The 14641-nt window shown below is 45.4% G+C and overlaps 1 protein-coding gene across 1 annotated transcript in view; it reads left to right on the top strand.

Annotated features, from left to right (window-relative positions):
- The window catches only part of LOC112972648 (ras and Rab interactor 3-like), a 178850-nt gene extending 168768 nt beyond the window's left edge, over nucleotides 1-10082 (top strand). The window contains exons 28-30 of the mRNA XM_026079456.1: nucleotides 2647-2778; nucleotides 6334-6497; nucleotides 8851-10082. Coding sequence (XP_025935241.1) covers nucleotides 2647-2778; nucleotides 6334-6497; nucleotides 8851-9159 — 605 coding nt within the window. The 3' untranslated portion in view covers nucleotides 9160-10082. The remainder of the gene's footprint in view (nucleotides 1-2646; nucleotides 2779-6333; nucleotides 6498-8850) is intronic.
- The last annotated feature ends 4559 nt before the right edge of the window (nucleotides 10083-14641 follow it).

Below are 14641 nucleotides of genomic sequence, written 5' to 3'. Positions count from 1 at the left end.
TGAGTTTATTAATCAAAAGGAAACTGTATATCAGCTTTTTGTAATTAAGGCATATAAACAGCTGGGTCTGCAGAAACAGTTCTCCAATAATATTTCTATGAAATCTTAAAGTTGAGAGAGGTTTATAACAAGGGCTAGTGGGTAGAGCAGCTAAATCAGCTTATGGAAATGAGATAGCAGTTAAAAATAATTGACTCAATGCCTGCTTGTAAATACAACCACTCTTAGCCAATAAGAGAGAAATAAAGAGATTCTGTAGGAGTCCTGGAAAAGTGTCCTCTAAAATTCATTTAAGTTGGCACTCAGGGTTGATGGCTGGGGACACTGAATTTTTCGATTCCAAGTCACTGTTTCCCCTGCTATATTGGTGGGTCAGACCATTGGCTGGTTGGTGATCTCTTTAAAAAAGAGCAGATTTTTTCCAAGTGGACAGGAATTCATGCTGTGAATTGGCAACTTCGTTGGTTGCCCTAGTAGACAGAAGATGGATTGGTCATGAAAAAAAAGTGGTAGGAAAGAGAAAACTCTGCTATTGGTGCTTCACTGGAAATCCCTTGGCTTTCAAGGAATCAGAAGCACCCAATCCATGCCACTCACGCACAGCTCAGTAACTACTGAATGATAAAGAAAAAAAATTTAATGGCAGGGAAAATATGAGCCTAGCAAACTCTTTGGTACTTGACTTCATCTTCTCTTACACTAGTTTTATACAAAAGTAACTCTATTGGCATCAGGGGTGTTAGTTCTGATTTAAACTGGTGAAAAGCAGATAAAAGTAGGGCTTTTCTCTGTGCAGCTTTTCTAGTAAGTTTTCATGTCTTAGTTGAGTCATTTTTTTGCTACAGAGTATTAAATAGCTGTAATACTAAGCTGCTTGTATTATGTTCATATATATGACAGTAATGAATTGGTCCCTCCACCCAGCTGAAGCTTTTGCAGAGACATAAGCCAAGGAAACACAGGACAAACAAAATGTCCAGCCAGATGTTAATGAAACAATAGAGTCCTTCTACAGTTTGGTTGAAGAACTAAGGCTGTCTCATTTGACTAAAGACAGCCATAGAAGAGCAAACAGAACTGAAAGCGTTAATCCAGCTTTCATTAAATAAATTCTGTTGTAGTGTGTGCTGACTCTGTTAGAACTGGACTGAATTACAGCTCTGAGAATCTCTCATCCTCCAACACTTTGTTTTAGCTGGATCAACTCTCTGTTCACTAGATATACTACTGGATCTAATTTAATGCCTCACTTTTTTTTTTTTTTCATCGGGGACTAAGCTCATGCTTATTTGAGGCTTCAGAAGAATATCTTTCTTTGCCAGTAGAGAATCCACATCAACTATGAATGATAAATAAGGAAAGCTGACTCATGGCAAAGATTTGAAATAAGTCAGTGGGAACATTTGAGAAATAGGAATTTATTCCATACCATGGAAGGGCATGTGGACTATGGGCCAAAAATGACCAGGGCATAATTTCACTGAAGCTACATCAGGGATAACTGTGATTTCTGGAGCTAGGCAGACAGTTCTCAAGTAAGACATTCATGACCAGTTCCAAACCAGTGAAACCAATACATTCTAACGCATAGATGAGAACATTCAGAATGAAAATAATCTGGGCTTGGGTTAAGAAGAAAGTTCATTCCTGAGTGTTGAGAAGATAAGCCTGTTAAGCAACTTAGTATTACATGTTATCCATGATGAATTTGTGACATGTTGGTAGAAAGTGAAAGCATCATACTCATGTTTATGTGAAAGCATCTTTCAAATAAGAAAGGCTGGCCGTGTGTTCTTTGTAGTTTACATGGTGGAACTTTTGTTTGGGTTCTATTTTAAGCAGTAATTATTCATAATGATGACTGTTAACATGTATGCTTTTTTGTCCTCAGGGATCGTAAGAACTTTTACAGATAACATATAATATCTGTTTGCTGACTTTGCTGATCTGAATGCTTTAAGCATAGGAAAATTTCAGCTCACCAGCATTTGTTCCTGTAGCACCTGCTGCACACCAATCCAAAAGCTAGTCCTATTCCAAATGTGAAAGGCTTTTTGTTTTCTCACCTAGACACCACGACTGGAAAGATACTTCCCCTTAAATCCCAACTCTTGGGAGACATGCAGGAAAATAGTCACGGAAGTCCTCAGTTGTAAAAACCACTGTCTCAAATCCTTGTTTTACTCTTCTGTCCCACACATAGAGCAGACCTAAGAGAATAAATACCCTTAACTTATGTAGACAGCTTTGCTGCTAATACTGCAAACCTGAATTGTACTTCTGATGACAGTGCCAAATCAGAGGGTCAAACTGGCAGGATTCAGCCTTTGCACCCTTCCAGTTTTGCCCCTTGTCTGTGATCCATGATGACTAAGTTTTTTCTAGCTAATAATGACAAAAATAGAGCCCAGTAAGAATTTTCAAGCTCATATTTTGGGCTTGAAGGAAGTTTACTTATTTTTTTTAGTGAACTAATTTTCCATTTTTCGGGGTTTTTTCTTTACTGGCACATTTGAGCTTTAACTCTTCAGATAATGTAAACCAAAGTCTACTCAGGACATGGTGGGTGAGAAGTCATCACTGTTGAGTGGGAACGTGCCTTTGTGGTGAGTTTATTGGGACCACTCTGTATTTCTCTTTGTTCAGGGAAGCCATATGGTGCAGATGACTTCCTCCCCGTGCTCATGTATGTGTTGGCCCGCAGCAACTTGGCTGAAGTCCTTCTGAATGTGGAGTATATGATGGAGCTCATGGACCCTGCTCTGCAGCTAGGGGAAGGTAGAGTACAGTGTTTTGGGGATAACAGAGAACATCCTGGGATATTCTCTTTGGAAATTATTATTTACTTCACTTCAGTGTTTGTGAAAGTGTGGGGGGCAGGTCTCTGGCTAGGCTTTGTGGCTAAACTTCAGCCAACCTTTACAAACCTGAGGCTCTAACATGACTGTTAAATGATTTAACTGTTTTTAATAGCACTGAGTAGCCATCAGTGTTCCCAGATATCAGCTAGAAAGGCAGGGACCCAGCGCAAATGAGAATCAATATTTGCTGTGTTAGTAACCTATACAGGGACATCTAGTGTTCCTTAGCCTGAAGGCTGAAAAGTTGAGGAACTGCTGTAATCTATTGTGCCAACACTTATTTATTGCAAAGAGAAAAGAACATATTTCTTAAACTTTATTGCATGCTTGGGGCCATACATCATTCCCACACCTTATATTTGAGTAAATAAAGTGGCCTGTTTGCCTATGTCCTCTACTGGAGTATGAACTGTGAGGCAGAGAAAGGGAAGTAGGATTAGAGAGAACTACTGGTTTCGGATGTAAATAAAGAGCTATGTTATTAAAGGGGTAAACACCACAGGGAATTTTAGGCCTTTTGCTTCTCAAATATAGCCTGGGAAGCAAGCACTACTAACAGTGACAGGGCTATGCACTCTGGACTAGGAACACAAATCATTTTTCACCAAATAGCTGCCAAAACAACAAAATAGGTTCTGTTTTAGACTTGGTTTTAAGAAGTGCTGAGGCTGTAGAAAGGAGTCCTGGATGAACAATAGCAAACTAATGTTATTTATATTAAATGGAGATATAAGGCTGTAACTAAGAGCTGGCCTACCCAGCACAGAGCAGAGCACAGAATAAGCAGAAGCAGTACAGTTCTATTAGCAAGTTCTATTTCCTGCTAAAAATAAAAAATGTTAACAGAAAAAGAGTTAGCCTAAAACCAGCATTTTGCTGACCTAACTAAGCTGTTTTCGGTAACTATGCTGCCCACAGGTTCTTGATTTCAAAAGGGCATACTGTAACAAGCTGGTTACTTAGGTCAAGTGGATAGAGGAGTTTGGGATATTGAAGGGAAGCTGGCTGGGAAGTTCTTTTAAGTCAAAGATACCAAGCTTATATGAAATGTGTATTCCAATCAAAAGGGGGGAAAATTATGAGGAAGTTCCAGATCAAAGAATAACCACTTCAGAAAGGAGACTAGGAATAAGTGCAGATGCAGGGAATGGAAAAAAAGAATGGCCCAATCAAGAAAGCTCTGAGATCACAAAGACACAGAAATAAAAGGAAAAATAGGAAAGCAGAAGTGAGGAAACTGTGAAATTAGAGTCGAGTCAATATAAATAATCATTTAAATCCGTCCACCAGATGAAGAATTTACTTTGAATGAGTTTTAATAACAACAGCCATGTTGACTACAGGGGCAAAGGCAAGGACAGGTGATAGGGAATTAATGTGGGGAAATGAAGATTCTGCAAAGCAGGAACAAAATTAGTTCTTAAGAAAATGTTATTAATTCCTGTTGTGGGGACTGGATGATCTTCCTCCCTGAACTCTGAGGGCAGTGATACATGAGGAGGCAGGTCCGATCATGAGTACTTTGTGAGTCTGCCAGAGCAGGAGTAATACTGAATGACAGGACAGCAAAGGTAGTAGTGATATTCGAGAAGAGAGAAGTGGCACCTGCAGGCCCGTTCTCAGTAGTACTTTGTGGGGGGCATTAAAGAAAAAGAGGGATCAGTATTTTCAGAGTTCCTCTCAATCCTCTGTACCTGTGGGATAATTCTCATGGTCGTGGTCCTTAATGGGTCCCTCCAAGTACAGAAAGTCAAATGATGACACCTTTGTCTCTCCTGTGTTAGACTAGTATTTAAAATAAACGGTGCTCTAAAATTATTGCTCTTAACTAACTAAAATGTTTTCTAGCCACCGCTCATGCAACCAGTCCCAGCGATGGTGAAGCCCTTCAAAAGCAGAGGAAGTGCTGAGGCTATGCTCAGAGCTGGTGGGAGGGTTGCATGGTGTGCAAGTGCCATCTATAGGCAATCACAATTCCTGCGAAGCTCGTTAACAACAGGCATTGCCTCCCAGCTCCAAGGCAATATTTTAGTTTTTCCTCTGTTTTCCCTGGCTTTTTTTCCCCTCTCTTTTTTCCCCAGCTCCTGAGCAGAGCAGGGAAGGCAGCAGGAGGATGCAGGGCAGCACACCAGACCCAGTGGCTGGGCGACTTGGGCAATGCCAGCCACCACCGAGGCCTGTCCCCCAGCTCTGCTCAGGGCAGGCAGCTCTCACCCAAGCGGCCGCCCAATGCTCCCCTCTCCCCCATGTGGGAAGCCACCCTGCTGCTCTTCAACCCGAATCTTTTGCCCTAGTCCAAAGGAGACCCCAGCCCAAGTCTCTCACTTTGCAACAGGGTTGGGCCAAGAAGGCAGTCTGGAGAATGGTCACTTTGCATTAGGTTAGCAGCTGTCTGACTGAAACCGGGGCAGCTCTACTGGGCTGGAGTCCACGGGCTGGGATGTGGGTACCCAGCCTGGCACTCTGGTGCTGGGCAGTCCTGGGGCAGCGAAGGGGCCTGGGGCTGCTCAGTAACTGAAGCAGCAGGTTCCTTATATTCAACTCTGTCCTCTTAATGGGGTTCATCTTTTATCTCTGTTGATGAAGCCTGTTCTTATATAGGAAAATGGTCCAGCTACTTCCCTGCCTGTTGCAATTGGCATTTATTAGTTGTTGCAGCCAACACAGTGACAGTCAGAAAGTTCCTGAGTAGAAAAGACCGACTGTGAGGTTTTTACTGTTTTATACCCTGTTTTTCTGAATTATTCATGCCCAGATTTATCCTATCTGACTTTAAACAGTCACCTTTAGTGGATTAGTCCCAGCTGAATGCCTAGGCTCCTGGTCCAGTCAACAGAGATGGAGGGAGCAGAAGGTGAATTGCCCTGGCAGGTCAGAGCTGTCCTTCAAAGGTGCTTAGTCCACTGGAGTCCTGGTCTCTTCCCATTTCAATAATGTCGCTGAAATTAGAGGAGGTGAGTTCAGGCCTTGTACTTTGTGCAGAGTATACTATGATTGCTACTATTTCCTTGCGTTATGGGGACTGCCCAGGAGCCCAAATTACAGAACAGCACCCTGCTGCACTGGCCCTGTTAAACATAACAAAAAGGTGGCCATGCCCCAAAGAATAAACCACCTGTGATCAAAGGCAGTGGTTTGGGTTTATCTGTGAAGGCAACTTTTATATTATTTTACCTTCATTCGGTATTTACTCCTGTGGCACCCAGCAACCTCAGCAGTCTGGGCAGCTGACATAGTTGTGAACTGGGATGGGAGGAAGGACACTGTGGTTGTCAATTCTTGTTCCTCTTGAGTGAACACCGGAGCCCCCCTGCGCTCCCTGCAACTAGGCAAAGACGGTCCAACAGAGCTCACTGTCCACGTGTTAGACAGCTCACTGCCACTGCGTGAGCACAAGCAGGCAGGACAGAAGTGGAAGTGAACTGCCCGTGCAGGTGTGATGTTGATATAAGACCTTCTTCTCTTTTCATAGGTTCCTATTATTTAACAACCACCTATGGGGCCCTGGAGCACATCAAGAACTATGACAAAATAACCGTCACTCGACAGCTGAGCATGGAGGTGCAGGACTCCATTCACCGCTGGGAGAGACGGAGGACACTGAACAAGGCCCGGGCTTCCCGCTCATCAGTGCAGGTACTTGGCATTAGCTTCTAGAGAAAAAGCCTGGAACATGAACATGGTCTCTCCATACTTACACATTTTAAATACAATTATTATTATTTAAACTAAAATTAACACAAATCACTATTAAAAAGCAACAGTATGTATTGCGCAAGATTTCCAAATCTTCAGAAAAAACTTCCTTTGAAATATTTACTACTTAGAAAATGTATTTTGAAGTCTTGAAGTACTATCATAAATGTATCATTTTAAACATCACTGTAGAGTGATTTCTGTGTTCACTCTTGAAGGAGGCGTGCTAAGAGCTGCAACAGGGAGGTGAGGAGTCCCCTGTCCTCCATGGCCCTTGGGCCAGGGGAAGTTGTGGGCTAAGCTAAGGAGATGTGAGCAGGCTGCAGAGGGGCATGGCATGGATGGCATCAAGCCACAGGAGGAACTTGAGACATCCAAAAGGCCGGTCAGGCAAGCATCTTCTGGCAGGTTTAAGCTTGGCTTCTGTCTGGTGGCAGGGGCAGCCCCAGCGAAGGCTGGTTAGCTTTGAAGCCTGCACTGTGTGTGGCCCAGTGAAGACCTCCAATGCTCCAGTGTGAGAGTTTCCCAAGCAGGGATGGATGCTCTGGGCCTCTGGCCATGGTGAGGGCCTTGCCCAGCCTGGTGGCAGGACCAGCCAGCCTCGGGATGTCCTGCCAGCCCTGCGTCCTGCGACAAAATTTTCGCCCGCAGGGAGGCAGCAAAGGCCACATCGCAGGGTTTGTAAAACCTTCACGGTGAAAAACTGGAAATTATGAACGCCAAGGGGAAGGCCTCTTGAGTTTGAGATACAGCCCTATGGAAGCGTGGGGTTTAATTTACTTTCTGTATTGCAGTCAAAACAGTCCCTGATGATCTCAGAACACGTGAATGGTGGATGGGGACACATCAAATATCCATCCAGTTCCATGTGCTGCTCTGGCCCGAGCTCATAGCAAGTACCTAGCACAGAGCATGATAACTGGGCAAGCAAATGCCATATTTCCCTAGGAGATTCCCACAGCCTCCAGCGGCATGAGGGCAATTTTCCATTCCTTCGAACGATGGGTAATGTCGTGGACACTCAAGTCCATAGGAGGTAATTAACCTGCTGATGTGTTCAGTGTCCCCTCACACACCCTGCAACTGCCCTGCTCACAGATCACTGCTGCCATGGCTAGGCCACCCATCCTGGGCAGGATGCTAGGGCAGGGGCAAGGCGAGAGGACCCAGGCACAGAGGTGTTGGGGCAGAGGGGAGAGATGGAAGTAAGTGCTGGAGGGGATAATACTGGAGCCCAGTTTGGAGGGAGGAAGTAGCTTGGAGCCAGAGAGCAGGCCATGCAGCAAGATGTGGGGCAGAAGGTATGGGGCAACAGGCCCTTAGCAGAGGGTGGGCTTTGGAGGGACCTCAGGTGTGCAGCAGGGGGTGGAGGGGGTGATGGCCTTCCTCATCTGCAGTGATACCCTACAAATGCAGCTTGGGAACCCCTAGGCCAAATATTTGGCAAAGCTATATCATTTAATCTGTCCCTTTTGTCCAGGGACCTTTTGTCCAGTTTGAGGGAGTAAGGCCCTCCCCGGTCATATGCAATTCCAGAGGCCACAGCTTTCCCACTTCTGCTGGGGAACCTGAAGATTTTCTGACAGAAAGGGCTGGGATGTTCTTAAACTTCACAGGTATCAATTAAACATATGGGTCCCTCCATGGCCAAAGGCCCTATAAATTTTGTTCCTCATGAGTCGGGCAAGGGAAAAGTTCACCACGCAGTCGTCACTGTCTGAAACAGGATATGAGTAAATCAGCCTCCTCAGGAAAAGTTCTTCTGCTGTTTCCTTACTGACAGAAGAGAGTTTGAAGGACACTCTCTCAAGGTGCTGCTTGAGTGACCATGGTGTTATAAGGGCCACTATACTGCCAGTCCTTTCCTGTTTCTGTGACACATGGGGTTTTAAGGCCAGATCTTTGAGGTTTTGGGCATATTATTCTGGTCTGTTACTTCTTTGCATCTTAATTCTTCAGAAGCTGTAGAGGAGGAACTGTGGCAGACTGCACACAAAGGAGATTCACTAAAATCAACAAAAAGCTTACACATACAATGACCTTTAATCCTGTGCCTTTGCCAGGGTTAATTATTTGGTTAAGTGCTTGTTAGTTTAAGTATTTGCTGATTCAGAGCTCATATTCAGAGGGGAGTAAGGAGAGGATATTTGGGGCACTGAAGGATGATATTTGGGAGAATATCTGGGTGGGTATAGGAGCTCTAGGCAGCTAGAGCTTTGGGGCAGAATTTTGCCTTTTTGGGTCCTAAAGCCAGTGCATTAACTACAAGATCTGTCCTCATGTCTCTTTTCAGGATTTCATCTCTATCTCCTTTCTGGAGATTGGTGCTCAGTCAAGGACACTGGCCTCCCGGAACGACACCACAGCTGAGCAGCTGAGCCAGCAGTGTGCAGAGAAATTTGACATCTCCCAGCCCAAGGACTACAGACTCTTTGTCTATGTTGATGACCAGTGGTTGCAGCTGGACAAAGATGCCCTCCCTCACCATATCAAAGCCTCCCTGCTTAAGAGTGAAACCAAGAAAGATTTCCACTTTATTTATAAACCAGTAGACCATAGAAAGCCACCTGTTCCTGTTGTCAGGGAGTCAGACTTTCTCTAAGGGCAGTGCTGCTCTTGTGCTGTGTATGCTGTGGTCCTGGAAGGGCTCAGATAGTTTATCTCATGAGATCTTCTGATATCTTCAGATCTCAGAAGGTCTCTGGAGCTTGGCCTTCGACACAGGACAGACGTGTGTGCTAATTGTAGATGCTGTCTGAGTACAGGGCATTTCTCAGCAGAATTCAAGTTCAGAAATTAAAAGAGCATTCAGGAGAACATTCATACTTCAGAAAACTTGAAGCATCAAACCTCAGAACCTCCCTACAGCAACCAGTCGGCTTCATAGACTGTAAGTAGACAGTGGAGAACTAATCCACAGGTTTTATGGAAAAGGGGACTTTTATCCCATAATAAACTATGGTAGGTGTGAATCACCTCTGTGCACAAGGCCTGTGAAAGGTTTGCACACACTCTCAATGCTGTTTGGAGGTAAGGAATAGTGTTTATGCCTTACAATATCTCTGTTCACCCAGTTTGAATAGAGTCTTGGCTGATGTATCAGTGGCACGGGATTGCCACCTGTAGCAGAACTCCATCTCTGTCTTCCTATTCAAAACATGTAATTGCCTTTGAAATCCACATAATTATAGACCATGCAAGCTGATGTTCTACTTTCACTAAGAAACCATTTTCTGCCATCTGTTTGTCACTGAAATCAAGTAGCACAGGCATTTTCATCTGTGTATTTTTCTCCTAAAAGACTGAAAATCTTCACCATCAATTTTACATGTACAGTAGTTTTAGTCAAATTGGTTGTATGATTGTGTCTGTTTAATTGTATATTTATTTCCCTGTTTGATATGATGAAATTGTTTTAAAATAACTGTTTGTGAAGAACTTAATAATTTGTCCATTGTAGCAACCTCAGTTAAAATCTGAAGGTCAAAAGGGCTAGAATTAAACATCCTTCTCTTTTTAACCATATGTCATTTTCTTTAGTGTTTTTATACCTGCAAGTCCCACCAGGTTATTACTTTAATAAATCCAGGATGTTGCAGGCAGAGCTTGCTAATTCTCTTCTTGATTTTTCTACCTCTGCTTTCAGTCCTTCAGTCACTGCAAACTTAAATTTCCCACAGAATAAATTGCATCAATGCAGATATCCATTTTATGAAATGTGAAACAAATTATTCAGGATTAGAGGCTGGAAGTAGAATCCTTAATTAATTGCAACACAGACCCTTAGTTTCCGGGGTACCACACCTCCCACCTGCTGGCCGTCTCTCCCCCTGACCAGGGCTCCAGCGAGCTCCCTACCTCGCCTCCCACAGGCAGAGCTGATGTTCCTGCTGCCTGCACAGGCATATCATGTCGAAACTGGGCTGTGAGCCTGTGCCTTTTAGCTGCCCTCTGCTACACGTTATTTTTAAGTCCCAGGAGCAAAGTTGTGCATGTCTGCCAAAGTCCTTGGCCTGAGCAGGCTCTGTTTGTGCCGTAACGTTCAGAGTTAACGAGCCTAAAGTAATCTGCTCAGGATCAGGCTAAAGTAGAAACATGCAAGGAAGGAAGCTAGGATTGATCTTCTTCTGGATCTTTCTGGAGAGCAACCAGACTTCTACCTGGCAGCATCAAGCAACAGATTTACTAAGTGAAGCACTCTGTCACCTTGCAGTGTTCGGGGAACCCTGCATCAGCAGTCAGACTTCAGGCAAGGAGAAAGAGAGTGGATGATATGGATGGGCAGTGGAGTACATGGAAACCAGGACAGTGCTAAATCACTGCAATCCAAAGGGATTCAGACTAAAATTTTGGTAAAGCCTAGTCCCAAAATTAGACCTGCATGCCATAGTTATCAAAATGTAAGGAGTGCCAGCTGAATTGCTGTGGAGGGACCTGCTTTTCAAAGATTGCTGAAGAACTGCTCTATTAAGAAAAAGAAAGAAAAAAATCAAGATTTTTTACAAAGGCTCTCAAATAGCACATGCAAAATGTGGTGCACCTTTTCATCTGGCATTAGACCTGCAGAGCTGTGATTTGATTTGCAAAGGTTGCCATGGCTCCCCCTCAACTCAGTGAGATTATTCACAGCAACTGAGCTACAGTGCCTGGCAGAAAGTTGCTTGGAAAGAAATCCCTGTGCTGCAGGCTCACTGCAGAGAGAGGCTTTCTTGGAGTCTGTGGGCCACCTGGTCTGTTTGACTGCATTATATAAACTACTATCAACAGCCTTGCTAAGCCTACATCTCTTTGGTCTTTCCAGGCAAGTATGTACCCACACTGTATGGTCCGCCAAGCTTGCTGAATGTCTGGCTGGTAGTAAGGGAAGGGACAGGCAAAGCAGGCTTCAGTCGGGGTGCAGCCTTGCACAAGGTAACCCTGGCTAGATACAGCCAGAGTTGTCAAATCACCCTGGCCTGGGGTAAGCAGGAGACTCTGCTCCTTCAGCACCCTACCACAGCCACCCCATTTCAAAGAACACAAGCTGGGAAATAACCTCAATGATGGGATCCCAAAGAACCAATGACTCCAGGACCATGACAGCTGCTGCTTCTCTGGGCTGACTTCTGCAGTGGGACTCAGGCACTGCAACGGGACTGTCTGTGCAGGGATCATGCCGAAATAGCTTTTCTAGAATAAATGTGCTGTTGTTTTGGTGAACATGGCAAAGCTTTTTGTCCCCAGTGTGCAGACTGGTGAAAAAGCTCGGTGTGTCCCTTAGGCCCAAAGGAACATCCCGGGTCACTCGGTGGRGCAGGAGCTGGATGAATGAACCCCCTCTCTTTGCACCCATTGGCCACCTCAGAGACTCCCGACTGCTGCTTGGCTCTGCAGCCAGACTCTCCGGGAGCATGTGTGCGGTTACGCTCTTTGCACACAGCAAAGGCAGCCGCTTGTGCCCCTGCCCACAGCCCTGCTGCTCCAACAGGGGAGGGCAGGTCGTTGCTCCCCTCGGGGGCAGCAGGGCTGGTGTGCTGGGAGCACAGTGTCCCCAGGCGTCAACATGCAGCTCATGCTCAAGGGAGGCCATGGCCATTACTCAACAGGCTGCAACTCCTGCCTGCTGGCAGAGGGATGCGGTGAGCTCCTGAGCAAAGGCTGAACACCACCCCTGGGCTGAGCCACAGCCCCAGGGCCCTGCGTATGTCACCTCCTCCGCAGGGCCAGCCTTGAGCACATGGACTGGCCCAGCACTGCCGGCAGTAGTGCCAGCCAGGGCTCCTCTTCCTCTGGGTGCCTTCAGGTCTTGTGCCACTTTGGTTGGCGCCTGACATTTCAGGCAGTGAGAAAAGAGGATAAATGTGGGATAGAAATGTTTGTTTTTGAATGCTCTATGGGATTTTCTTTGCTTGCTCTGCCCCAGGGTTCCTGACGCTGCTGGCTGCATCTGCAGAGCAGGCGAGGAGGAAGCGGCTGGGTCTGGTGATCTGTGCCCTCCACATTAGTCAAGGTGGCCAGGCAGTGACTCATGCGCTGGCCTTCACATGAGCCATCAGCAGATGAGCACATTCCAGGAGACTTTGACCACGGCGGGTTGTGTAATCTGGCCAAGGCCTCCTCAAGCACTCGTTCCCACAGAGATGTTGTGAAATGAGCACTCGTTTACTCATGAGGAAAGGATCCCAACGTGAGAGAGAGGAAGGGAGACCTGTTGAACCCAGCAACTTTTGAAAAGAAAAAACACAAACAGCCTGAGTGGCTGTTTCATGCAGGGCACTGCCTTAATGGCACTTTGTGCCCAGTGATACAATCTGGCAATAATTGACTGAAATAATTGCTCAGGCAATATATATTTTAGGTGTGACCTAAAATAAAAGCCATTAAAGTCAAAGGCAGTTTTCCTGCTGAGGTCAAAGAGCTTTCAACAGGATCATACATCAGTCACCAGACTGTGCTTTGAAACTCAGCACAGGACTGTCCTTTTTCCATGGGCTCATGGTGCGATCCAGGTGAGCAGGGACCCCCGAACTCTCCTGTCCAATACCCAGCTCAAAGCAGGGCCAACAGCAAGCCAGCTCAAGGTGCTCAGTGCCTTGGCCTTGCAGTGCTGCAGGTCTCCAAGGCTGGAGACCCCACTGCCTCACTGGGGGCCTGTCCCAGCATTTAACTGCTTGAACTGTGAAAAATGGTTTCCTAATATTCACCTGGTGAGAAGACCCTCCTGTCCCACCAGAACCCCTCCTTGGTTGGTGTTGCCACTCCGTCATACCAGCCAGCTCTGCCTGCAGTGCAAGGGAGGGACAGAGTTGTAATGTTTTGGTTGTCTCCCAACTCTCTTGGGATATCGTGTCCCTAGGAAGGAAGAGGCCTCAAATTCAGAATTGCCTGAGCACTAGACATGAAATAAACGCTGCTTAGTCGTGACTTCAGTTTTTTAATACAGGATGTGCCTGCCACCCTTTCCTGCTCCTCCATCGCTTTCACATAGAGCAAAGAGGCTGAGCACAGGACACTGCAGGCCTTCAAACTCCTGGCTTGAAATGGACACAGCTCTTCATGGACATGGCATTTATCTTAAGCCATCCTGGTGAGAGAAGGCACAACTCAGTTTGGACAGAGCTGAACTAATACTAACATGCTGGAATCTGTGAATAATACGTCATTTCTGACTCCAGGTGAATTTCTTTTGCTTGTCATTATTAGAGATGTCAGGATGGTTATACGAGCTCTGAATAAAACTGCATCTGCATAAATTTGCAGTATATATAAACAGTCAGCATACAGTATGCCATAGAGATTGATCATTCCTCCTGTCACTGCAGGCCTAAGGGAACAGCTGTGCACAGCAGGATGATGTGTTGAAACCTCCCCCCTGCCCTCCGCCAGGAGATTTGTCACAGAATGACTGGGAAAGGGGGCTTGAACATTGTTCACAACATCTAACAATAATAAAGGGAGGGACAGGAAGAATTAGGTGGCAAGGAAGGCACTCTTCCCAGGTGCTAGCTATATACACAATTATTCTGGGCAGGAAAAGTCTTTCTATGCAACACAGCCTCAACTTTGCCCTGTTCAGACTAGTGATGGCAATTTACTGGGAACCTGACAGTTTTATATATTTTGAAGAAGCTAAATTCCTCAATCCCTGCCTTGTAGGAGTTGTAGTCTGAGCAGCTGTGTGCCTGTGACGAGTGAGGGTGCTTGCACAATGCACCACAGGATGCTGTGGCATGAGACTAACCTTGCGCAATCCTGAATTTATTTTCTAATTGATTTCTAATACTATCCAAAAATAAACAGCCTGCCATACAGGCACTAAGCTGATGTGATGCTATTTGGAGGCCTTAAAACAAATCTATTGATCATGGCCGGCTTGGAGGTAGTTTTTTTTTTTTTTTTTTAATTTTATTCTGCAGGGCTGTTCACTGAATGACTGCAAAGGAAAAGTGGTCTCTGGATAAGACCTGGCAATTTTATAACACTTCTCATACTTTTTTTAGGAGAGAGAAGAAAAAACCCTACTGAATCTCAGAAAGCATTGTGGATGCAGTGGGATCATCTGCAGATTGCCGCGCTTCTTCATTTCAGGCATATTCCTAAGGGAA

Source organism: Apteryx rowi, unplaced genomic scaffold, assembly GCF_003343035.1.
Source record: "Apteryx rowi isolate R43461 unplaced genomic scaffold, aptRow1 scaffold_5, whole genome shotgun sequence".
Lineage (NCBI taxonomy): Eukaryota > Metazoa > Chordata > Aves > Apterygiformes > Apterygidae > Apteryx > Apteryx rowi.
This window is presented reverse-complemented; position numbering and strand designations above follow the sequence as displayed.